Below are 26165 nucleotides of genomic sequence, written 5' to 3'. Positions count from 1 at the left end.
ACAAATTCACTAATGGCAGCCACGTTTTCCTTAAGCCTTCATTTTGTTTCCCTAAATAAGCCACACTGCTTCTGTCTTTTTTATTTCTCTTCTCTTGGCCACTTTTCTAGTTCTTCTCTTCTCAGGTTTGCAGTTACCATTCTCGACCATGACCAGACCAGACCATGACTGATCAGACCTGTACAAATGACAAATGGGATTCTACATGGTAGGACATTTGTTATGTTTTTTTTTTTTTTTTTTTTTTTTTTACCTTTGTCCTATTCACATAAAGGAAATTTCCTGTCTCTAAAAGCCACTTGGGAAGTTTTAAATGTTCAGATTCAATCTTCAGAAACTCTTCCTTTAAAACTGTCATCTGTACAAGATCTCAACAACTGAAAGATATCCTGATGAAGTTTGGGCACATTAAAAACTTATGCGGGCAACTGTATTCATTTAAAGCATCAAACCCAGTTTTGCTGCTATGTTTAAAAAGTCTTCAGCTTTTACCAAATGGGTTCCAAATGCAAGCTGTTATTGTTTTGGCTCCTGACACTATCCCCACAATCAGATAATTTTCTTGTCATGTAAGAAACTATTTTCTTCTTTTGGAATAAAACACAGTGCATAGTGTTGTCTACAATTTGGAGTACTTCAGTAAGTTTCAAAAAACTCAAATTATTCTTTGAACTACTGTTTTTTTCTCGTCTGGGGATTTTAAAATGCTTAATTTTCATCCTTTTACATCAAGCTTTCTCATCAAATTGCAATTTTGGATTACAGAACGCATAGGGTTTTTTCAGTCTACTGACTGTGTGAGCTTCTCAGCAGCAGGTTCACACCAAATCCCTTCACCATGGAGTCACTGTGGATGAGTCAGCTCCTCCCTTCACCACAGCTCTTGCATCCTTTAAACAGAAGTAATTCCTTCTCTCACAAGCTCATACAGTAAATTGAGATCTAACCGGGACTTTGAGCTGACACAAGCTTAAAAAAACACAAAAATGCTAACAGGAGTTCCACTTAGTTGTCACCATTTTGAGCAAAGAGAAAGGTAACAATTTTCAAAGGACAAGTTCAGTGCCACAATAAGAAAGTTCACTAAGAACCAGAATACCTTTTCTTCATTCATGTCTCACCTGAGTAAACTGAGCAGTTACCAATCTGAGTTGCATCTAAACCAAAAATCAAGAGTTGATAGCTTTTGTACATGGCCTGCAAGAAATTTACTTCTATGTTACTAGGTTATAATTATCTCCAATACCAGAGCAATCTGACACTGTTCTAAAATCTTGCAACTACTTCCTCTGTAAAATAATAAACTTAGACACACATAGCACTTAAGTATTACTGTATGGGTATAGGAAAAAGACAGAAGATAAAAAGCAACAGAGGAAGTGTGAAGAAAATTATCTTACTATGCCAATATCTGACTTAATATTACAGGAGGTTATCCAACAACCTCCTTTGTTAGCAGAACAAAGTAAGGTCAGTCAGATTTTGCTATATTTGACTCAAGCAATTGCTGCTGCTTGTACATTCTCCATCTGACCATCTGATTATAGTTTTAATTGTGCTTGCATAAGCATTAAAGAGTACTGCTGATTTAGGAGTTAAAAAAACACAAAGTACATATATATGTTTAAGTAAGAAATGTAATAAAACCTGCATCTGTCTTGTTTTTGTTTAACTTGAAATGTCTTCAATATCTAAATAAGTGTTGGAGCAAAAACACTAGTCCAAAACCAGTGACTTTCACAGTTTGGATCATTCTTCTTTGCCAAACAGGTCATCCAGGAGTGGCAAGTATTTGATTCTTTTCACAGGAAGGAATGGCGGCTGTCCGTTCCAGTCATCTTCATCCTGAAATTAGTAACACAGAAAGTATCTTAGAATATAATGTTGGAAACAGCAATAACTCAGAGCTGGCCAATTAAGATCTTATGTGCTGCTTCACTTCCTCATAGAAATATTCTGTGAACTTGTGGACCTTTACATAGCACATTCTCTTAAAACATTATTACATGAACATTTTTAACAATCTTGCAGAATATTTTATTAAATGTATGTTTTCAGTCATTCAGCCTTTTGCAGATATTTCAAATTAAGTAATGCTGTATGTTCTTTATTAAGACACTTATACTTAAAAACCTTACAAGTCATCTGTGATTCAATACTAAAAACTACACCAAAGAAAAATGAAGAAAAAAAACACAACACTGCTGCTAAAATCTGTGAAATACAGACATTATAACCTGAAGATATCAATGTTAATCCATAGTAAGTAATGAAAAGAGTGTCTAATGGATTCCAAAGTTGAAAAATTTAACAAGACTTAAATCCTTCCTTTCACTGATCTTTTTTTGATCTGCTTTATTACTTCTGCATTAAAATACACATAGTACCACCACTGCTTGCACACCAGCTTCACCCCATAGGAGCCCTCTCTTTCCCTCACCTGCCAGAAAGCAAATCTTGCTCAATGGCTAGATAAGCCACGCAGCTGTGAGGAAAAAACAGTCAAGCACATTAAACAGAAAGTGGATCTGTGTGTCTGCTTATTTCAATCTTGATTTTTTATGAAGCCTAGCACCACCTTCAAGGCAAAAATCCTCCTGGCACAGGCTCTGACCTTCTTTCATTAGCACAGTACAAAGGCCCTTGAGTCCCCTTACTCTGGCAGACTCTCCTGAAAGCAAGCACCATTTAAATATCAAACTATAGCTCAAAAACGTAATTATTCTGTGAAAACAAAATATACCCACTGAATACAACCTATTCCATAGGAGGCACAGGATTGCTACATAAAACACGTGGAATGACTTTGATTTTATCTCTACAAGAAAGAAAAATTTTCCAATCAGAAAGTGGAAAATAGACCACTATGGAAAGCAGAGTAAAGCAGCACCACAGGGCCTTGGTTAGACAACATAGAGTTTGAGATGCTATAGAAAGAAGAGCTCGTAAGCCAAGGAAGAGAGAGAAGCCAAATTAATAGCATAGTACTTGAAGGAACTCTGATTTAAAATATGTCACTGTTGAATTGAAATTTAAGGGAATGCTATGTTACTAAGTAGTCTGAATAAAATCAAACACATTCTGTACAAGTGTAGCAACACATGGGCTAGGCCAGAATAGAAAAACTACATTTTGGCAGAAGGGCTTCATATTTATCTGTTACCAGATTTAAAAAAAAAATCAGTATAATTGCCGTATGTACCATCTATTTTAAAATGTCCCATTCAGCACAAGATGGCAAGATCAGATTAATTCCTGCAGTCTGTTGATGCCACATTTTTATTTACCCTAAGTAGCAGGCTGGTAGAGATATACAAAGTTGATTCTTCAATATTGATTCTGGCTATGCCTACCAGTGATATGCTGTTATATACGAGTTTCCATAGAATTATAGAAAAAAATATATATAACTATTTTCTGTGGAGTTTAAAGAATTTCCAGGCTATCCCAGGAGGCAAACAGAGCATTTGACATATGGCAACAATACTTGTGGGTGGAGTGGTATTCACACCCACTGTTCAAGGACAAATACACTTGTTTCCCCCCTCTTTTTTTTCTTCCAGAAAAATGTCACAGAGATGTGGCACCCCCTAGGCAAGTATGTTACAGGCTTTGTCTTCCCTGTGTAACTCCTTTTGGTTAATTCTAAACCTCCTGGAAAGAAACATATTACATGAAGATACAAAAATGAAAACAGGCCCAAATATGAAAAGTTGAAAACTGTTGTAGTCTTTGTGGGATGAGGTACTCATGTTACACTTGCCCAAATTATACAAGTGTCTCAAGTGCTGAGTTTCAACTTTTCTTTTGCTCAAAAAGAGTGGTTTTACCTTAGAGGGAAGCTTTATTGTCTGGAAAGCAGGGATTTGATTCTCTCTCCAGTTCACTGCATCCACAAATTTTTTATATTCCACTTGCTTATGGTCATCTTCAAACCTAAGTAGGATATCCATAAGATGCCTCATGATTAAATGAAAATTTTAACAAGTATATAATGTTTTCTACATCATACTAATGCACTATTTTCTGGATAATTGCTTTTCAGTCCTTTACAACCAAACACTGGTAAGAGTACAGAAAAATGCTGCATAACTTCTATATCACACATTACATTCCATATACTTAGTGCACATCAATGTCTCTCATACAATTTTTTTTAAGGTTCATTAGATTCCAAGTAATTTCATTTTACTTTTTAACCATTGCCCAACTTCTTCACAACACTGGGATCACACAATTGGTGATAAATAGATTTGGGATGGTGTGTATTTTTTTTGTAGAGAAAAGAAACAGGTAGAAAGATACATTGGAAAACATGTCCAACAGGAGTGGATATTGGAAAATACAGGCTAGGTGGAGAATGGTTTGAAAGCAGACCTGAAGAGAAGGATTTGGGGGTGTCTGTTGATAAAGACTCAAGATGAGTTGGCATTGTGTGCTTGCAGCCCAGAAGGCCAACTGTAGCCTGGGTTGCATCAAGAGAAGCGTGACCAGCAGGCCGGGAAACAATTCTGCCCCTCTGCTCTGCTCCTGTGAGACCCAAACTTTAAACTGGAAGAGAGCAGACTTATACTAGATATTAGGAAGAAATTTACTGTGAGGGTGGTGAGACACTGGAACAGGTTGCCCAGTGAGGCTGTAGATGCCCACTCCCTGGAAGCACTCAAACCCAGGCTGGATGGGGCTCTGAGCAACCTGGTCGAATGGGAGGTGTCCCTGCCTATAGCAGGGGGTAGGAACTGGATGATCTTACAGATCCCTTCCAACCCAAAACATTCTGTGATTCTTTGACACAAGAGAGTTGTGCTATAACACAATTGACCTGCTTTATACAGTTTCTGTCACTTTCTGAAAACAAGCAATCCCTTAAAAATGCTTTTTTGCATAAATCTTGGAATCAATTTTCAGTTAACAAACATGCAGCTCTCTAGCCTACCATTTAATAACCAGATTTTAAAATTTCAACTCATTTCATTTGGTAGATAATTTATTTATATGAAGTAAATATTTGTAATATTTAGCATCTGTTACATGGAGGTATAAACCCTACCAGTTTATACCAGTTAAGTTCTACAGCTACTACTACATGTTAACATAAACTCGCTAGGAGCAGATCTGTAAGCCATGCCATTAATTTGTATGAAGTGGCTTCAGGAAAAAAAAAAAAAAAGTAAATAAATACTCAATTCAGCAAAACACTTAGGTACTTAAGGCATAGAGAAATCCAATTGTTTCAGTGGGTTCAGTCAAATGTTTGAAAGGTAGTGCAGGCTGAAGCTCATTGCAGAATTGATGCTACAAATGCAGATTGCTTTTGAAATCATAGAATGGGCTGGGTTGAAAAGGACCAAAATGATCATTGAGTTTCAATCCCCCTGCCATGTGGAGGGTTGCCAACCACCAGACCAGGCTGCCCAGAGCCACATCCAGCCTGGCCTTGAATGCCTACAGGGATGGGGCAGAAATGAAGTTATCTGCTCTACTATACATACTATACATACTACATTAGGATGTGAATGGCATCTGTCTTACCTAGCACTACTTCTAGGTAAAAGGGGTCTGGTTTAGGCAGACTAAGCACATCCTGAAAGCATCTGTGCTTTGCTAGTGTCCACGGAGAAATACACATGACTAGTTAGACTCAATAAGCTATTTTTGGTGGGAAACATCAGGTTAAACAATTCTACCATATAACAGGGTGAGACAAATACTACTGCATGTGTAGGAGCAAGAGGACACACTGTCATCTCCAGGAAACAATTTCTTTAGACAACCATTTTATTTTGATCTTAAAGAAATAGCATTGCACAAAACATGGGCCTCAAAACCCTTCAGTTCTCCAAATCACTGAAAGGGCCCTGGTAAAAATCAAGAATTAAAGTACTTGAAGGATGACTTTACAACATAAGCTGGGAAAACAATACTGGAGGAGAAATAAATCTAGTGACAAAAATAAACTGCAGCTCATCCTCTTCCTCTCCTCCCCCCGTGTATTTCATTTAACAGTCAGCAGATAATATAAAATATACTGAAAGCCATGAACAGAGATTCTAGTGATAAACCGAAATGTTAAGTACAGTGCGTTACACTGAAGATGAAAGCAAAGTCAGAGAAGAATGCTACTGTTACTGACATTAAAGATGAGCCTGAAACATTGCCAGGAGAAACCAAACCAAAGCTATAATGGGAGGGTTTAGGTTGGGTTTTTTTGCAGGTGGTAACTGGGGGAAAAAAAAGTTTTGTATTGGGAGTAACAAGACAAAAATGCTCTTGGAAATAAAACTGTGGCAAACAGATTTTGAATCCCAGAACAATCATTACTTTTTTTTTTTTTTTTTTTAACTATCATATGTACTAGCATATGTGTATTAAGCTTTTTCTATTTCTGAAAATTCAAAATATAATGTTACTATCAAGATGCAGAGCTGCATAAGTAGGAGTTTTAAGTGAAGATTAAGAGAGGGGGTGTCGTTTCTTCAGCATCAATTTTGTGTTGATGCAGATGAAATTAAGGAAAAACATTGGTTCTGCTTTCAGCAAGAATTACAAAGGAGAAAAGTCCTTTGAACTGACAGCATGAGCAAGCTGAGGCAGCACCACACACGTGAAGTCAACTATAGTTTTAAAGTGGGCATAGGAAATGGGACTACTAAGTCCCATGTTTTAAAAGCTGCAGAAAGCAGCTTCAGATATCACTTTAGACTAATCCAGAGAAAATAATCTACTTTTTACGTCTTTTTACTACTGTGACTTATTGCACCAATCTACTAAATGCACATACTTGTAATTCAGTACAGAACATCCAGATGGAATGAAGAGATGTTATCAAGTTCTGCACTATTAGGACAGAGATGCCATACATTTCAGAGCCTGGAATTAATATGACTGAAACTGACAGTGCTCTTCAGTGAGGAAATTAGATTTGTCTTATCAAGAAGATACAACAAAGATCTCTTGAATCTGTTTCCCTCTGGTTTTGCTTTATGACTTAAACAATCTATGTGATTTTAGATTGTGTAAGTCACTTTCCCAACCCCAACAATGTCTGCAGAGTTTTTTTCCCCTAGAACACAATTGTACAACAGAATCATAGAATCACAATGGTTGGAAAAGACCTCTAAGATCATCTAGTCCAACAGTCCATCTATGATCAGCACTGACCACTAAACTATGGTCTCAGGGCCATATCAACATAGTACTTGAACACCTTCATCAACTCCCTGGGCAGACTGTTCCAATGCCTTATTACATTTTTGGAGAAGTAGTTTTTTCAAACGTGCAACCTGAGCCTCCCCTGGCACAACATGAGGCCATTCCCTCTTGCCCTGTTGCTAGCTACTCTCTTTCACATCACAGAAATAATCACATATTTCTGCTTATAAAAGTGTATTTACAATGAAAAACTCCAGCTATGTTAAAAATCTAGTTAAATTACATGATGGTTATTTCTGAGGTGTTTTCGTGAGTAAAGGCTACTAATGAATATGTTTTCCTTCCCATCAAGAAATCTGCAACCAAAACTTCATAATAAATGCTAACGTACATGTAAAGATTTTGTATGCTTTTATTTTTAATAGCATTTATTAAGTAGTTTTATCTGATATTAGCAGAGAAGAGGCTGTTTTAAGCTTTAAAAAAAAAAGCTAGGATTCTTCAGCTGCTTGACGATCCCTGTGTAACACAATGTACACCTAAATTTTCAAAAATAGCTTATACAAAAAGATTTAAGGTAGTAAGCACAGATGCAGATGATCAGTATTAGCTAAGTAATGGCTGTTATCTTGGACATACATTTATTCTTGTCTTGGACTACAATAAATTGAACCATCAGTTCTTCATGATAATAAATAACAGAAATAATTTCTCTTAAGAGATCCATATATTCATGCTGGAGTCTTTTCATAATAAACAGCCAAGTGAGTTTTAGACATTAAAGGTAACAAGCAGAAACAGAGTGCAGGAGAATGATTTCATAACCATTTCCAATCATGCTTCTGCTACCAGGACACTTCTAACAGCGAAAAAAGAGAGTTGATTAGTTTTCTGAGAGAAACAGGTCAAGTGTAAACAAACTATTAGAGGTAGGTGATTATGTTAAAGAAAAGATACTGTACAAACCAGGGAAAGGCCAGGCAGAGAGAAGAGGCCTGGCCTATTAGTGGCATGAGAACTGGGGTGATCATCTAGGAGGCCCATTGTAAGCACTGCTACCTGAGGCACTAAAGATTAATTTACCTATTTAAAAAATATATATATATTTCATTTCTGTCTCACTGCTTGTGCTTCCACAACTTAAAATCCATGAATGTTCCTTCAGAGTCCAGTAGACTCAGTCTAGTACTGCGGAGAGGAGAACTATGCAGCCAATTTTAAGCAAAATTAAAAGATATTTTAAAAATAGGGACATATGCTTAACTAAACTAATACAAGATCATTGACAAGTAAATGTGTCATCCATTTCTTTTTCCCACCATTTTTTCTTTTGTTATCTGACACCTATTTATATACCTTCTGGGGAAGGACTGCATCATTCTAAGTCCTTGTTAGCTTACATTTACTATTGCAGCAAATTAAAATATTAGGGAAAAAATCTGAATTCATTTCTTCAGCACTACAGCAACATTTATTCATTAAACAAATGGTAATTGTTAATTATGCTTGCACAAACCTAAAGAAATGCTTATAGAAAACAAGCAGTTTACTGGCAAAAACAAGTGTAACATCTGCATTGTTTAATGAATTGTGATTAAAAAAATTTATATAGTCATGTAATTGAAGACATAAGTGAAACAAGGCTGATGAAGAAGGGAAATATATCTTTTAATAAGCTACAGGTTGCTGAGAGAAGCTGTGGAGTCTCTTTCTATGGAGATATTCAAGACCTGTCTGGTCACCTGCCTGTGCAACCTATTGTAGGTTTAGCAGGGAGTTGAACTAGGTCTCTTGAGGTCCTTTCCAACCTCTGAAACTCTGTGATTTTGTGAATTAGAGAAATTAGGTGGGAAATCAAATCCTACTGTTTCACCATCCCACAACAATTGAAAATATAAATTTACTTCAGACAGACAATTTAGAATTTAAAAACCTTTTGAATCCTCATAGTCTTTGTGCTAATTCTCCCTGCACTTTGTGGAAACTGAACGTTCTTCAGGTACAGTATACGAAGTTTTGAGTTATCTGGAGGTGATGATAAAATTAGATGACAATTTCTAGTTCCATCCCTTGATTTTAATAAGTGATAGATCATTGTGGTGTAATTTACAAATGTAAATAATAAACATTTTACGGGTATTACCTTTTAAAATGAAAAAAAAAAAAAAAGGAACCATTAAGTCCTACAGAAAGTCTTTGCCACCCAATCTCAGAGAGAAAAGCTGAATAAACTTACAGCTTCAGTCTTCAACGATTATCTGCTCACCTTGTCTAGGTTCATTTTATAGCTGAATAGGGTCCAGCTAGTGCATTAGCTATATATACTGATTTTGTGGGAATCAGTCCAACAAGTTTTATTGTACCATTTTCTTCTTTCATAAATTTCGATATACACATTAGGAACACTACTGCTACTTGCTTCAGAAGCATCAATGAAAAAAAAAACTGCATACATCCTCATCAAAAATAAACAATAACAGCAACAAAAACAATCCAAAAACAAAGAGAAAATATTGTTTACAAACTTTTTTGAACCTATTGAATTGCGTACATCCCAGGAGCCAGACTACTCTGCATTAACAATAAACCTGTCTGTTTCATGATTCTTCAGTCTCAAAGAGAACTAGAAAAAGCAAGACAAAAAGAAAACTCTAAATCTTTTTCAGCTGACTCTACTTTCCAGTTTCCAGATTACTGGAAATTAAATTCTATGAAATATAGTTCACAAAATCTTTCCCTGACTCTGCACTCTCTTGAAATAGTACAGAAACAATAAATTCATCAGGCAGTGTCAACTGCACACAATATTAAGAATGCAACATTCTTCCTTATCAGCAGTGTAGTTACAAACATCAACATTTTTCAGAACTTCTACTATTGTAATTTAGAATCAGCACTATGCATAACACTGTCATATGGAATACTACTTCTACAGTTTTCTGAGGCCCAGCTTTCTCATACAGAAATCTGGCATGCTAGCTGGCCACGGTCCCTTTCACAGGAAAATGGGTGGTAGTTTAGAAATCCAGCTCTAACATGGGCTGAAATGACTCTCTCCTATATCCTCTACAGAAAGAACCTACAGTGGCTGAGTCCCAGTTCAGCTGTCATGAATACCTGCCTAGACTTGGGTGAAATCCAGGCTTCCTCCTTGTCTTTTAAACTTCTCTCTTACTTTTATTGTAGTGTACTGGGCTTTTTCTTCTTATCTGCCTACATTAAGACTTTTTAAGAGAAGAGATTCATCTCACAAAAGCTTTTCCTAGTATAAATTCACAAACAATAAACATCTCTCTGGAGCCTGTGACGTAGTAGGCCTGTCTGTTTTTCATCATTGTTGAATTAGTACATAAAGGAAAATCTCCAGTCCCTTGTCTCCGTATCTATTCAATTGCAGCTTTTATAAAGTGAATCTATGAGAACTCGTTCTTTAGCAGAGGATGCCAACTGTTCTCCAACACTTTTTGTGTTGGTAAGCTTAGTGGGAATTCTAAAATTGAGTATTAGATTAGTGCTAAAATTCAGGCATGCTTCTGATGTCTAAGGCTTGTAATTCAATTGTCAGAAGTGATGAACAGCTAGTCAACTGCCAAAGATATTTATCTGGCTATTGAAGGGAAGTATTCTGAAAGTTTTTGGTCTAAAGGGAAAAGGGCTTTGTAGAAAATAACCCTTTAGGCTTCTTAAAGAAAACTTGTTGGTACTGATTGAAGTGGGAAGCCTTGGTTGCAGTAAGTAAATGTCTTAGTAAAATAGAAACTTTCTGCTTGACAAGAATGCATTCATTATTTCATAAGTCTAGGTGTTAGGTTTGAAATTAGTCCTGAAATCAAGAAGCACATCTACCTGAAAACATCTAAACGTAACAAGACCTGCTTCTGCATTTTACATACTGTGAAGGCATAGACAAAACATTCAATAGTTTCCCATGAGGGAAAGAAAAGACCAGTGAGCATGTGTTTTGCCTGTTTCCAGTAAAGCTGCAAAAAATCAATGAAAACCAAACTCACCATAACATAAATATTCAGAATACCACGGGTTACTCTAAACTCTAGCCTTTAAACAACTGCACTAAATACTAGTTCTTTCATTTCTATTCCCATGAATACAGCTACTCAAGCAGTTTGTTTCAAAATAGTTAAATGTGCTATGGAAAAATACCCAAATCCAGCAATACTGCTTTTTAACAATTACACTAAAATAAATTTTTCAGATGAGATTAAAAAGAGAAATAAAGCACTTTTATTTACTACTGCTGAAGACTACTTGATTCATTGACACAGAATCAGTGAAAATCAATGTCCTTGATTCAAGGACATTGTATTCATCTTGGTATTTTTCTTAAAGCTCACATAATGTACTTACATGAGATTATTGTTTTTACCTTACATATATAAAAGAGGCACAAATGCAAAATAAAGTCTTAGTAATAATGGTAAGCACCAGTAGTTGACTACCACAATACTAATTTCACAGAATTCTGGCAGAATCCGGATGATCTACCATGCCAGATAAGAACAAAGATGTATTTTAGATGGTTACATTGTAGTTGATTATAGGCATTCTGCAAATAGGAAAGTCTACACATATATGGGGGGAAAAAACAATCAGCATAATGTATTGATTAAGATTGCTGAAATGACAATCTCATAAGAAAGTATTAAGTAGATATTTGAGATTGATTTGTACGCATGGAGATCATACTATCTACTTTTAACTTACATGGTCAGTATAGTTTGTAGAAGATCATCAGACAATGGCAACTTGAAGGACTTGCAAATAGTTCTGCAGGTCTCATAGGGTAACACTCCGCATCTACACAAACAGAAACAGACAGGGAGAGTTGTGCACTAGGTATTTGCTGGGTTTATTTCAAGTTAATGTCAACAATGTGAACAGAGAAATGTGTAGGAATATTGGGGCACAGACAATAAAAATGTGTTTTAGGAAATTTCATGGTTACACAGCTGATAAACTTGAAGTGTGCGTCTTTCCCTCCCTGAGGTTCTCAGTGATTCTCTGTTATTCTTTATCTGTGATATCACAGAACAAAAAGGGCAAGTGATTCACATAAGGGATTGACTACGTCTTTGTTGTTGTTGTTGTTAAATCCCTATTTTCCTTTTTGATTTCATATACTGCTTTGCCTGTGAACAGGCATCTGATTAGGTCACTTAATACTCAGTGTAGCAGCTATAGCAAAAAGTCAATGAACAAAATAAAAAGCAAACAAAAAAAGTTATCCTTTCCTTGTTTACTGTCAAGTGTTGAAAAAGACTTTGCATTAGAAAAAGTATTCTTCAACTGCAATCTATCATTTGCTTAGCAACAAACAGAAAGTAGGTAGGTTTCCAAACAGAGTTCTCCAAATAACAGCCAAGGATATTAGAGGAAACTTACTTTTCACGGTCATTATACACAAGCACTGTAGACAGTTGTTCAAAATTCTCAAAGCTATTTTTCTTTAGTTGTTCTTGAGCCTTTGCAAGGAGGAAGTAGTGGTCCATTTCATATTCTTCTTTCTCTCTGTAATGGCGTCCAAGAGTCATAATCTCATGCTCTGAAAACGCTCCATCCGTGATACTGACTATCAAATTTCTGTTTACAAAAACAGCAGCCTACATTAGTTTAAGTATAGTAGTTAAAAAGTTAATAATCACTAAATTCCTATGGAAACATCTATTTATAGGGTACTCATTGTAAAATGCTGTATTTATTTAAAATCTTTAAATTTGAAATCCAGGCCTCTTCAAGAAAGTTTAATGGGAAATATCTGACACTTAACTTTTGGAAGATGTCTATGCTTCCTTTGTTGTTGGCCACACATGAAAAAACACTTTATAAACCTGATTGAAGCCTTTTACCTGACAATGCTGTACTAGCATAGAACATTAGCAGAGATTATCTTTGCCACTGCTTTTGTTCAAAAGTGTAGTAAATTATACAAGGTACTATTTTGTTTCTAATTGTATTCTGCATACTGCAGTATACGATCAATTATCTGTAAATTATCTGTAAGCATGTACAATGAGTGTTGCATAAAACAGAATTAATAACAGCAGAAGAAAAGAGAGGGAGAAGGCACCAACAAAGAACAGAACTCAAGTGTCTCAAGTGTTAAGTCACTTCCCACAAAGCGCTATCTGGTCCCATTGGGTAGCGTTCACAGGAAAGCTGGGGGAACAGGAACTGAAACTGGCCACAGAGAAAGGGCAGAAAATTACAGCCAATTTGTAATCACAATCTCCTGGTAAGAAAGGAACACAAGAGGCAGTAGCAAGACCAGCTGATGATTGGACACTGCCAGAGCCAACAGGGACAGCCTGAAGTATCCTCTCACAAGGATGTCTGTGCTGCTCAGAAGAATCAGCCCAATCCAAGGAAGAAAAAGTGTTCCTGAGATCCATCTGATAGGTCAGTGCTGGCTGACTGAATGACTAGTCATTCCTGTTGATACCATAGATTTGTTGCTGATAATAGCACAGGAGTGATTTGGGGGTAAGCTCCTGAAAGCACTTATCAGCAAATGGACACAAAATCTGGGACTAAGTTAGTTTAGTTATACGTAGAAGTTCTATATACATTGGTATATATTTTTATACATATAGATTTATCTATAAAGCCTTCTAGTTCATATTGTTGGGGGAGGGATGGAAAAGGACTGCTTTTGATGATGATGAAAGCCTTGCAGCTAGGACTGTGCTGCCTTCACTGATTATAGAGTTTTTCATATGTCCTGGATGTTGACTCATCGTGAAGGAAGAAAAACAGCAGTAGCAAGAAAATCCAGGGGACTTCTCATTTCCCAGAGAAAACTGGACTGTAGTTTACCTCTGTAGTTACAAGGCTTCTTATCCCACAAACCTGGATTTGTGTACCTATACGTTGGCATTACAATTCCAAATGTCTGTCTCTAGTGAACTCACATTCAGTCGGATTTTCTTAACAGCAAGCATCAAGAAAGACTTACGTATTTCAGTCAAAATTAATTACTTATTTATGGTGTTTCTGCAAAAATTGCACTGGGACTAAACTTTATCATAGTGGATGATGCAATTAGAACTGTATCTTGTGGCACTTCTATGGGTATTGAATCATTGTGATTATATACCAGCCATTGAAATGGCAGAAATTATTAAAGATGGACAAAGATCTGACATGAGATTTAAAACTATTGGCTGAGGAATAGTTAAATTCCTTCCTGATTCTGATAATGATTCTCTTAACATCTGTATCTGATCTAAAAGCACACAAATTCAGTACTCTTCAAAACTACAAAGTTTTGTTAATAAATGTAATTTTTCAGGCTTTTGCAGTCCTGTTCAAATGATGATACCTCTTCATAGAATATGCACAGCTGTTCAAAAAAGGGTGCTAAACACCATGTAAGTCTATGTCAACTGCTGCTTTTTCATACTTTAATCAGTAACTTCTTTTATTTGCAATGGGAGGAGATAAATATAAGAAAAAGACAAAAGAATCCAAACATTATTTTGGAGTTAATGCAAACTCAATGACCAAAAATTTGTTCCAGCTACCTATATTATCGTGTCACTATTATTATTACCTACGCTGAATATAATTATCTACATTGTAACAGAATCCAGGCAAAACTGGAGCCTCAAGTATATTAGTGAAAACATAAAAGAGAGGACAAAACTGGTTAGTAAGACTGGCACTCTAAATGTCTGGGCTATCAAAGCTGAATGCAGTTTTACCCATCTCAATATGAATCTGCAGACTGGATTTCTGCACTTAACATGGATTTTTCCAGTGTTCAGCTTTTAGAAGTCTTATATTTTCTCAAGAAAGTCAGTGACAATCATCAGATTCAATCATTGTCTCATTTGGGAATTAAGAAACTTTCTTGTGATTGCTAATGTGTGAGACCCAACATTCACATACAGAATTACATCTAAACTCTTCCTCTCAAAAAGAAAGAAGCTGCAAGAATTGTTCCCACAGCTTCTTCTCTTTCACTTCTTTTTGCTCTAGAAGAATAGGACAGATTGCAATCTAAATTTGGTAGAGAAAGAAGAAATAATAATTAGATGCTTAAGAGAGCTGTTTCTCAAGCTGAATTAAAGATAGACATCTTTGTTAAACCCACACATGGGTCTCTTTTGCTGACAATGAACTGTCTTGCCAGCAGCTTCTGAGAAAAAGCAGTCTGTTTAGGACAGTGTGGTACACAGACTTCCAAGTTTTAGTTATTTTCTTTTCCTCTCACTCTAACAGAGCTTTTTATATTTCTAACATCAGCTTAGGCAATAGCTTCAGTATGTGACGTATTTCATCTCCTTGTGTGCCGTAGGTTTGGGTACTGAGAATAAAGTAAATTGTATAATTACAATTCTGCTTCATTACATCACAGTTTTAAATGTGTAGTTTTAAATGGAGCTTGCATAAACTCATACAGGTAGAAAACTGAACAATAAAATTCCATGCACAGCAATGCCTCAGCTATATTTAAGATAAGGGGATTATTATGCTGGTTGAAGCTGTCATCCAAATAATTGCTTGTATTAAAAATAATCATTTCTAGTTAGTTTTTGTCCTGAAATGCCATGATAGATTTAAAATAAGCAGTGATGCAAACAAGAAAACAGAAAATTGAAAGAGAAATACATATTCTTTTCACAGAAAAATATCTATCACTTCTCATAGATGCAAGAAAAAAAAAGCTCTCTCTTGCCTTTGTCGTTAAAGGAGGTTTCTTTCCTAAAACAGATTTAAAATAAAAACTACTACATAGTAGTATATCTATATCCATATATATACACTATACATTACTACAAGGCACAAAAGTCAAATGCTCTTTAGAGGCAAATCTTTCCTCTGGCAGTGTGATTGCCATCTGCCTGGGACCCTTAGCACCTTAGCAGGAGGGATGCCGACCATTAGCAGGTGCTCAGACTCCCCTATGTGAACAGTAGGGCTAAAGGAACATTATATGGATTCCCATTTTTTCTCTTGCTCATGGTGAAGGATATTGCATTTCTGTTGCTGAAACCAAGTGCCTCAGTACAATGTAATTTGACTTGCTCCATGGCACAGAACAGCACCAACTTAAATCAAACAGCTGGGCTGTAATTATATTTACTTATCTGCTTGATGAAATAAAAATAATTCCCTGCTGTTTAAAACCAAAATCATCCCTTCTAAATCTGTGCTCCACCAATCTTGTCATGAAAACATTCTGAAAGCTTGACCTGTTCATAGCGCATGTAAGAAGACACTTTTGCAAATAACTATTTCATAATTTAAATTAAAAAATAGTTGTAATTCAAAAGTTATTGACCATATAAATTAAAATCTTCTTTCATGTGCCATTAAATTTATCCAGATGCACATTAATTTTCAATTTTCTCTCATTCTAGTAGTAATATTTTCCTTCTAAATTCAGTTAGCGATTTAAAATCTTGCCTCTGTTGAGTAAAATATCTTGGAGTCTAGAAATATTTTGATGAAAAACTACCTATAGCTCTGGATTCCCTTAGTTTGAATCCTGTTTTTAATCGCTCAGTTTTGGATTTCCAAATACTAATTTGTTACCATTTGTCACTGCTTTCACTTCAAAGTACTGGAAGAAACTTCTCCATCTCTGAATGCCTTCTGACTTATTTCACAAGGAATTTTCAGCCTCAGTTACCATTTCTATAGTGATGCACATGCAATATGCTCACATTTTAGTCGTTACGATTATTCCTAAATATATATTATCACTGTGAAAACCAAAATGCTTCTAGGTAAGATCTCCTTCTTTGTTCCACACCACTAACTTCACCAGTATGCAACACAGTTCATGAGCTCTAGCATTATGTGGGATGAACAGAAATCAGCTTACATTTGAACATTATTTCCCCTTCAAAGTAACTATATGCTTGTTCATTGCTACATCCTGATCATTACCAGAGTCCAAATTTCCTCTCACTCCCATACTGCTGAAATTACTATGCAAGCGTTAAGCACTGCTCTCACAACTGCTTTCCAGTATTTGAAAGATGCTTTTCACCGATCCAGTAACTTTAGTACACTTTGGTTCTGTGCAGACTATCCTCTTTATCAATAATTTAAAACCTTAATAACACCATTTTCAGAAGGCATAAATTACTGAATTTATGAACTACTAATTCATTTGTTTGACTATCGCAGGTTGGATTTATCTTTCAGTAAATATTTTATTTTATAGTAAGTACTGCTTTCTCACTCTTCTTCATAATTGCCAGGTCCATAAAAAGCAGACAGAATTTAGTAGTGTTTTTCAGCTTACTTGAAGCTATCTCATTTCTCTTTTTCCAAGGCATGGATTCACTATCTTTTTTTCCCCACAAACTCTTGAAGTAAATGTGAAGAAACGTACACCATTTGTCAGCTAATATGTGCAGAAAGCGTTAAGAAATAGTAATGCTTTATACATTTGGGGGCAGTGTGCCTTCATTAAATATTAAAAATCAAAACCCATTGTCTCACCTGAAAGGGTCATACTCTATCACCTTGGTATGCTGAGGATCAGCAGCTGCAAACACCTGTCTGATTTCTCGGGAACGAGGTTCAGCTATGTCTTTCAGTTTCTTGAAGATGAAACCAGTATCAGCCACAGCGAACTTAACAAAGGAAAGCAAAACATACATTAGAGAGAAAGGTACTATGCAACTCATGTACCAGCAAGAGTTGTGAAGATGCAGAACAATTCTGAGCTGCTAGTTCTGTCATTGCTTCATTTCAAATGTATAAATATGCAAGGTTTGGAGGGAAGGATGCTACTCAAAAAAAAAAAAAATCACAACCTATTGAGAATATAAAACAAAAATAATAAAAATCATCTGCTCATGAACTGTCAGAAAGCTTATTCCAGATACATGAAATGACATCCACTTTTGCTTCAAGCACTGAGTCGTTAAAACAGAAGCAGAAACGTTCAAAGTATAGCTCTAATATCTTTGTCCTCATTTTCTGCTGGTACGTTTCATTTAATTTTCTATTAAGAAACTTCACCAATCCAAAGCTAAGCTAAGTCATTGGCTACGATGTACCGTTCCAACAGATATTCTCATTCATATTAGACTGACAATGCTTTACATCCTCAGAATCACCAGACTGGAAATTGATTAGGAAATAATTTTTCCTATCACGTAACAAGAATGCTTATTCCTTCCTAAATAAGTGATTAAAATAAAACTGAATTCAGATAAATAGCTCTGGAGCATTTAGGATTCTACTCTATATTCAAACTGCTGTGTTAAAGCTCTATCAAAGATTTATTTGCTATGCTCATCTTTACCATTGATGTCTATGTATTTAGTCATTAATCTGGGGCAGAGTTGATTGAATCAATCAGTAGAGTATTTAAAGATGTCTGCTTAAAATGTGCCATATCTACACAGAGAAAGAAGTTGTTTTTACTACTTGTTCCTAAACTATACATAGCAAATACCTACGTATAAACATCTAGTATGTGAGCAGCCTGGTACTCTTTACCCACTTTCCCAACTTCTCATGCAATTGCTGACCTGATGTCACAACATCATTTTGTTTCATTGTCTTGCTAATGCCCAAGTCAGAGTTTATTATGTTGAATTCAATGGAAGCAAAAACAACCTTCATGTCTGTGCTACAGAAGACTATGAAGTTAAAACAATTGAGACTGTTCAGAGTTGATGAATACATTTCTAAGACAAAACAGCAATGCCTTGTTTGAAAGAATCCTCTTCAAATCTGGATAATACCAGTCAATGATTGAGCAATACACAAATATTTCATTTGGAAGTAAGTTTACTCTAAATACATATTTCTTTCTCAAATGGAGAAACAAAAATGTATATTAAAATGTTTTGAAAATTAGATCCTTCAAGTTACCCTCATTACTGGCTACCATCATAATGAAAAGATTCACTGATTTTTTTCACCCTTTCCTTTAAATACAATAAATTTTGAAACAGAAAATCGGTGGCATTTTCCAAAAGACAAACATTCCACCCAGATTTGTTTTCACTAGTTTTCAGAAAAGATTCCAAAGTGTTGTGCTGAAAAGAAACCTCTTTCTATAAAGAAAGAAAAAGGTTTTCTAATTTTAGAAACAATTGACAAATATTAATCTTAAAAATGTTCCCCCTACTTCTATCATCTTCTATCTCCTCTCTAACAACAGTTCGAAGTCCTGTGGTTTGAATATATAGTATCTTCATCAACTGAGGTAAGTGTATCCTTACTTCTGGATCTCTTGCCAAAGGAGCTGAATAAAACATCTACCCTTGGAGAACAAACCTTTCTTTTTTCCTACCAGTAAGAAATCTTCACCTTGCAAAGAACATTTTAAAATTCGCTTCAAAGTAGTACTTTTAGTTTCTTCCCATTTAGTAGATTTTATTTTGATGATGTAAAATCATTCAGTCTGGAAAACTAAGATTGCATTTATTTGTTTCAAGATAATCGATGCAAACAGCAGTTCCAAAGAACATTTACAACCTAATGATGCATGATGCATTTTGGAGAATAGCTTTGATTTTTATTCTACTAAGAGAACAAACAGTCCAGCAGTAAGAAAACACAATGTATATAGCTTTGTATTTTATTGCCTAAAGCATTTAGCAGTCATAACATTTTATATCAACAAGCATTTGCAGACATTCCTCATTACTCTAGGGAAGGCAGGTGGTGCTAATTCCGCATTGCAAAGAAACCACACCGTTCTGCCATTTTCAATCAAGAAGAACAGCACACGTGGCCCAAAGGCAGCACAGGGTCAGATTGCATCTACCTCTACCTCAACAGCAGAAGGGTATCAAGGCTGAAACTCTCAGTCCTCCAGACTATGCTAGGGCTATTGACACCTTGAGAGCCTTGCAGGTTCACTCAAGTGTGGTGAGCCGGCAGACAGGGAACAACTGAACTCTGCACTGAGAGCTCTCTCCCACCCCTGCTCAGAAAAGGTCTGGACCAAAAGGCAGAGAACGGTGTCTCGTAGCTTGATAAGCACTCCTGGATATTCTTTCCAGTCATGCTCTCAACAAGACTAAGCAAAGGGCAGTTCTGGAAGCTTGCTGTAGGCACCGTTCACACTGTGACCCCACCATCACTCGTGAAGCATAAACACAACCCCAAGGCCTCACAGCACATTGTCCAAAGGGCAATACTCAAGATTATATAGTGATGAAAAACAATCCTAAAAAGGGGTTGGGGATGCAGAAATGTCTTGCCTTCTGAGCTCATGTATTGTTAAGATTGACTGGTTTAGAACTGCTCACAATAGGAATTCCCAAGTAAATCACAGTTGTCTTTTTTTTCCTCAAGCATTTTAGCACGAAGTTCATAGTTATTTATTTTTTTTCAACCAGATGAAAATAAAACTTCACAAAACTCACTGTGACTCTTCTTTCTTGTGGTTTTCCACCCCTGTATCCTTTCTTTTTTTGACCTCAGAGACAACTGCTAGAGGACAATCCATTTTTCTTCCTATTGGATATGTTTTTGGCTTTTCTTTACGAGTCATTTGTGTAATGACTAGTACCATGAAGTATGCATAAACAGAAGCACCCCAGTTCTCTACTTATTACTGCTGTCCCCTCAGAAGGCAACATCAAAAGGTAGTGACATTCAGTACAAACTGTAAGCCCCAAATCCTTACTGTGATACAAATTTCTAATTTTAAAAGCGATGTATTTTGTCAAATAAATATATATGAACACAAATAAATCCAATCAGGCAATAAAGAAGCCTCACCAGTCAGATTCTAAACTGGACATATCTGCATCTTGAGTGCTGTGTACAGTTCCACTCTCTACATCTCACAGTTGCCTGGCAAGGGCACACTAAAAGCAATGGCACCCTTGTTTGAATGAGACTCTTATTCAGACAGAATTAGGTTTAGTAGAAAGAAAGTCTTAGATTTACAACAACATGAGGTGGTACATAAGGGGAAGAGAATCTTCACCAAACCCCGAAACACTGGGACTTGCATTGAATGTAGTAGTGGGTTAGTTTATAGCAAATAAAAGATGCTTATTCCTTTTAACAGATATTTATTTACACAAAAGACAGTGAACCTTTTACTGCCACGCAAAGCTGTGGAAGCAAATAATATCTGTAGGTTCAAAAGGAGTTAGACCAACTCAAAGGCAAGATGTTGATAAACAGTATCTAGAATAAATATACAGGGATACTGTATTAAGGGTGGTTTTAAAAAGTGTAAGCATGGGTGGTGAAAACATAGAAAGTGAATGGACATTAGATAGTATCCAGGTTTGCATGCTGCCCCCAGCTAGCATCTCCTAAATTCAATGGTAGGAACAAGCATTGGGCTCTGAACTTTAGGTGAAGAAATTAGGCATAACTTGCTCTGAAAGACATAATATAGATAAGATACAGCCAATGGAGAATAACAAGAGCCTGCTTCACCTCATTTGCGTGCTTCTCCATATAGTTGATAGTGTACTCATCAGCATCCACCAAAAGAAAGTTGTGGCCATGGAAACAAACTCTGGCTCCAATAAACAGATCCTGAGCTTTGAAGTATTCAGATGGTTCACTCTTAAAGAGCTCCTGCCCAGGCTTTTTAATGCGACTTCTTTCCAAGAACTTCCCACCCATTATCCCTATGGAAATAAAATTGTAAATAATTAATTGTGACTTCGATTTGGAGGAAAAAAAATAAACGTGATAACAAAAACATAAAGAGGAACCAAGAAATCTCTCCAAAGACAGTTTGTATTTATATATTAGTTTTCGTCCCCGAGTTTCTTGTCTCAAATTATGCTCTCCCTCCTCCCTCTCATTTCTAAAGGAAAGATCTCTGCTGGTGTCCACAGCAACAGTTACATTGTTCATACTCTGTGATATGTCCCATCTGAATGCCTGCCAAACACCTTTGCTTTCTTCCTTTTCCTAAATTGTGAGAGAAATTTGCCTCTTCAGATGGTTCCCATAACCCTGTTGCCAGCCTTGGGACTGACCGTGAGAAACGTAAGATGCAAAATGCAAGATGCAGGCAATTATCCTTGAATTGTTAAAGTGAAGAAAAAAAGAAAAAAAAAAAAAATCCACAACTTGGGATAAAGCAGTCCTACTGAGATCACAAAGTTTGTACACCATTGCAATTCTAACTTGTTTTTAAGGCATTTCCGAGTACAAAAAAAAAGCAGAAATGAAGTGACAATCTTCCACATACTGTTCTGCCAATGCAACTTAACTCCTTTCTGAGCTGGGTATGTCACATTATTTCTTTTCACATTATGATTTTACTCACACCACTGGGCACTGCCTATGTTGCCCAAGGGTATGTAAGGTATTAAAAGGAATATTTTTCTTTCTGTTAATACCCTCTAGTACACTACAAGATTACATCACATTTATCAATCTTTCTAGAAAACAGTCTGTCACATTTAGTTTCATCAGGATTTGTGCCCTACAACAATCCTGGAGTGGCTCAGGTTTGTTTCCTGTTTATATCTCAGCTTCTAAGCCAAAAGCCAAAAAGTATACTTCAGCAACATTTAATGATACTTTATATATTAGGTAGTGATGCAAGTTTAATAAAAGGCTGATGAACTGTGTAATAAAATGCCATTTATAGTCAAAGTTATAAATGAATGTGAAATCCAAACTACTTACTAAACCAAAGTTCAGATCAGATGTCTTACTTAATTGCTTTACTCATACCATTAAAGCAAAAGACAAAAAATGCAGTAAGGTAATGGTCAGGTCTAGTTTAAATTAAAAACAACAACAAAAAAAAGATTCAAATTACTAATGTAACTCTCATCTTAACACATTCCTTTTCATCTAGCTATTAAAACAAATATGAAATGTTATGTTATATAATCCTGGCAACCACTGATAATATTCAAACAAAACTGATCAATGTAAGAACGAAATTTTTCTCTTCCCTTTGGATTTCTACCTAATTGTGCATCTAGACTGGACACTTACCTCAATATCTCTGTTTGGTAACTTTTTTAAATGTTATGGGTTAGTACATTTCAAATGGTGTAAAGAAAAACAACTAAAAATACTTAACTAGGCTTGAGATTTTACACTGAAACTTGATGAGAAAATTTGATGGAAATCTACAAGAATCATGTTCAGAGCACAAAATAAACACCACAAGCAAAGATCCTCTTCCATTAAGATCAGATCAGGCTTTGTAGGTGTTTGTACAGCTGCTAGCTTTGTCTAGAGCAAAAAAGGGGTTGTGATCTCCTGCACGGGAAGCCAAAGTTTTTATGTTTTGATCCCCCATCTCAAAAAGTGCTTCAAGATGTCCAGCCCTGTGTATTTCAAATACAGTTTCACAATGTTACTAAATAGCATAAAGTACTTCTCTGCAACCTTCAGATCACTGAACTTAGAAAAGTTTAACTTTAATACTTTGGTCTTAGGATTGAGGTTTGAAACATTTTTGTTTGCCAATTTATATGAATCCATGCAAATAAAACAGGAAAATATGCCCTTTGAACCTATGCACAGGGGACGTGGTCAAGCTGTTATTCTGGGAACCATTTACCATTTTAACTCCTCCTCTCTCTAAGATGTGCTCAGCCTTACTCTACTCACACCCCATTCACTTCAACAACACTTTTCCTCCTCACACAAGAATGTTCATCTCGCTCAGCATTTGCATGCCTTACCCTTTTTCCTTGCATCTCATAACTGACCTCTGCAAAGCCTTCTCATTCTTAACCTCAAGGAAACCTGGTCTCTTTTCCTTCACAAAACAAGGGAGGGACAGAGGGAGAGACAGAGGGAGAGAAGAGAAAGGTAGAAAGAATAAAGGAAGAAAGTGGGAACAAAGAAAATTCTGCAGTCCCAGCCTTCTTTCCAACTTCTGCTGTCTCCTTAATCTTTACTTCTTGTTCTCACCAAACTGTCCAGTGGTCAGATCTTGGCCACATCCTCCCACTTCATCTTTCTACTGTTTCCTTAAAAAAACCTATTTGATTGATACTGATACTTGTCTTCTCTAGGTACTTTAAAGCATTTGTTTCTGTTGGTATGCAAACTTGTTCATTTATTGTTTCACACTCCATTTGACTAGCAATATTTAATGGCTGTAAACCTACCATATCTGAAGGAGTGTGGGGGCTGCGTTGTGGTCCTGACAAAGCAGTACCTTACAGCATAAAATCATGTGTGGGGCAGAAAGCCTAAGAAGGTTTTTGGAGTATGTAAAACCTCCCGGGAAAGTTTTAGATGACTGTTAAGGAAAGAGAAACCATACCTGACGCAGCCTTGTTCTTAATGCCTTCAAGGAGGATTTTCTGGACTTAAGTATCCTCCAGAAGGGCCCCTGAGCTCTCTAGGGCCACATCTAGTTGAAATAGTTCAAAGGAGAACCAGGCAATACAGATGATCAGGATCAAAGATTCAATCTCTTCCCCAGACTTCTTTAATTTAATGGTGCAGCTATAAACTTTTCATCTTTTGTGTCTCCAGACATAAGCAGACATGTCATTCTCCAGTATACAACTGAGCTGCTTAAGCTTCACAGCAGCATTACATAACAAATGCACGTGTGTATACTCAGCTGTATAAAAGAAGTTGCATACATTACAAGACACTGGATGGCAGAAAACTAGTAAAGTAATACTGACAGGACACTGCTGCCATAAAGATTTTTATGCTGCACTTATGCAGGGCTAACTGAGAAAGATCAGTGAAGACAAAGCAGGTACTTTCAAAATATTCCTCAGAAAAAAAATGCTTGCATTTAAGTGGAGGATGGAGTATCTATATTTATGCATTCATAATACAGTTTGATATAGGCACAGGTGCCATTAGAAGTTCTTTGCATTGAGAAGGTTCACGTCTTCCCTAAGTCATGTGGAGTACCCTACTCAGATGAAAAGCACTCTAAATGACTTAGTAGCACCACTGCCACAGAAAGAATTCTCTAGGAATACAGAATGATTAGATATTCACATCTTCATATTTTATGGATGTGATGTTCATCACAATTCTGTTATAAATTAATATAAAAAATAATTTTCTCTGAAGGCTTACAAGTAAGGTTACAAGAATGAGCAGTCCTCCCTGAGAAAGCCTTTGCTATAGACAGGTAGCTTTACCACTTACAGTACCAAGTAGGTTAGTACTGAGTGAGATGGTCATCACTGCAGAGCATACCTGGGATACTGTATTAAGGCTCTTTGCGTCAAAAAGCCAGTATAGGACAATTCAAACAGTATCAGAAGAGCTAGTCACAGGGTTCTACAAGAGCCTTACAAGATAACCAAGAAAAACTTAGAATCATAGAATCACAAGGTTGGAAACAACCCCTATAAGATCATCTAATCCAACCGTCTTCACATTGCCACTGCTACCACAAGCTACTAAACCATATCTTGCAGCTCCTCATCCAGATGCCTCTTGAACACTGCCAGAGATGGCTACTGCACCACCTCCCTTGGCAGGCCATTCCAGTGCCTGACCACTCTCTGAGAGAAAAGGTTCTTCCTTAAGTCTAACCTAAACCTCTTCTGGTACAACTTACGGCCATTTCACCGGGTCCTGTTTGTTGCCTGGGAGAAGAGGCCAAACCCCTCTTCACCACAACCTCCCTTCAGGAAGATGTAGTGTGCAATGAGGTCTCCCCTGAGCCTACTCTTCTCTAGACTAAATAATCCCAGCTCCCTCAGCTGTTCCTCATAAGATTTGTGCTCCAGATCCCTCACCAGTTTAGTTGCCCTTCTCTGGACTTGTTCCAGGGCCTCAATGTCTTTCTTGTAGTGAGGGGCCCAAAACTGAACACAGTACTCAAGGTGCGGCCTCACCAGTGCTGAGTACAGGGGGACAATCACCCCCCTGCTCCTGCTGGCCACACTATTTCTAATGCAGGCCAGGATGCCATTGGCCCTTTTGGCCACCTGGGTACATTGTCGGTTCATGTTCAGCCGAGCATCAACCAACACCCCCAGGTCCCTTTCCTCTTCACAATCATCCAGCCACTCGTCCCCAAGCCTATAGAGCTGCATGGGGTTGTTGTGGCCAAAGTGCAGGACCCGGCACTTGGCCTTGTT

The 26165-nt window shown here is 36.7% G+C and overlaps 1 protein-coding gene across 3 annotated transcripts in view; it reads right to left on the bottom strand.

Moving 5' to 3' along the window:
- Positions 1-1090: 1090 nt before the first annotated feature.
- The window catches only part of EFHC2 (EF-hand domain containing 2), a 63140-nt gene continuing 38065 nt past the window's right edge, over positions 1091-26165 (bottom strand). For all 3 annotated transcript variants that reach the window (XM_031594603.2, XM_031594602.2, XM_090123473.1), the window contains exons 10-15: positions 21550-21746; positions 17626-17759; positions 12553-12750; positions 11875-11967; positions 3831-3936; positions 1091-1845 (exon numbers count right to left, since the gene is read on the bottom strand). In XM_031594603.2, the coding sequence (XP_031450463.1) occupies positions 1750-1845; positions 3831-3936; positions 11875-11967; positions 12553-12750; positions 17626-17759; positions 21550-21746 (824 nt within the window). In that variant the 3' untranslated portion in view covers positions 1091-1749. The remainder of the gene's footprint in view (positions 1846-3830; positions 3937-11874; positions 11968-12552; positions 12751-17625; positions 17760-21549; positions 21747-26165) is intronic.

Source organism: Phasianus colchicus, chromosome 1 (assembly GCF_987193195.1).
Source record: "Phasianus colchicus chromosome 1, bPhaCol1.hap1.1, whole genome shotgun sequence".
Lineage (NCBI taxonomy): Eukaryota > Metazoa > Chordata > Aves > Galliformes > Phasianidae > Phasianus > Phasianus colchicus.
Note: the sequence above shows the minus strand (reverse complement) of the source record. Positions and strands in the feature narration are given on the sequence as shown.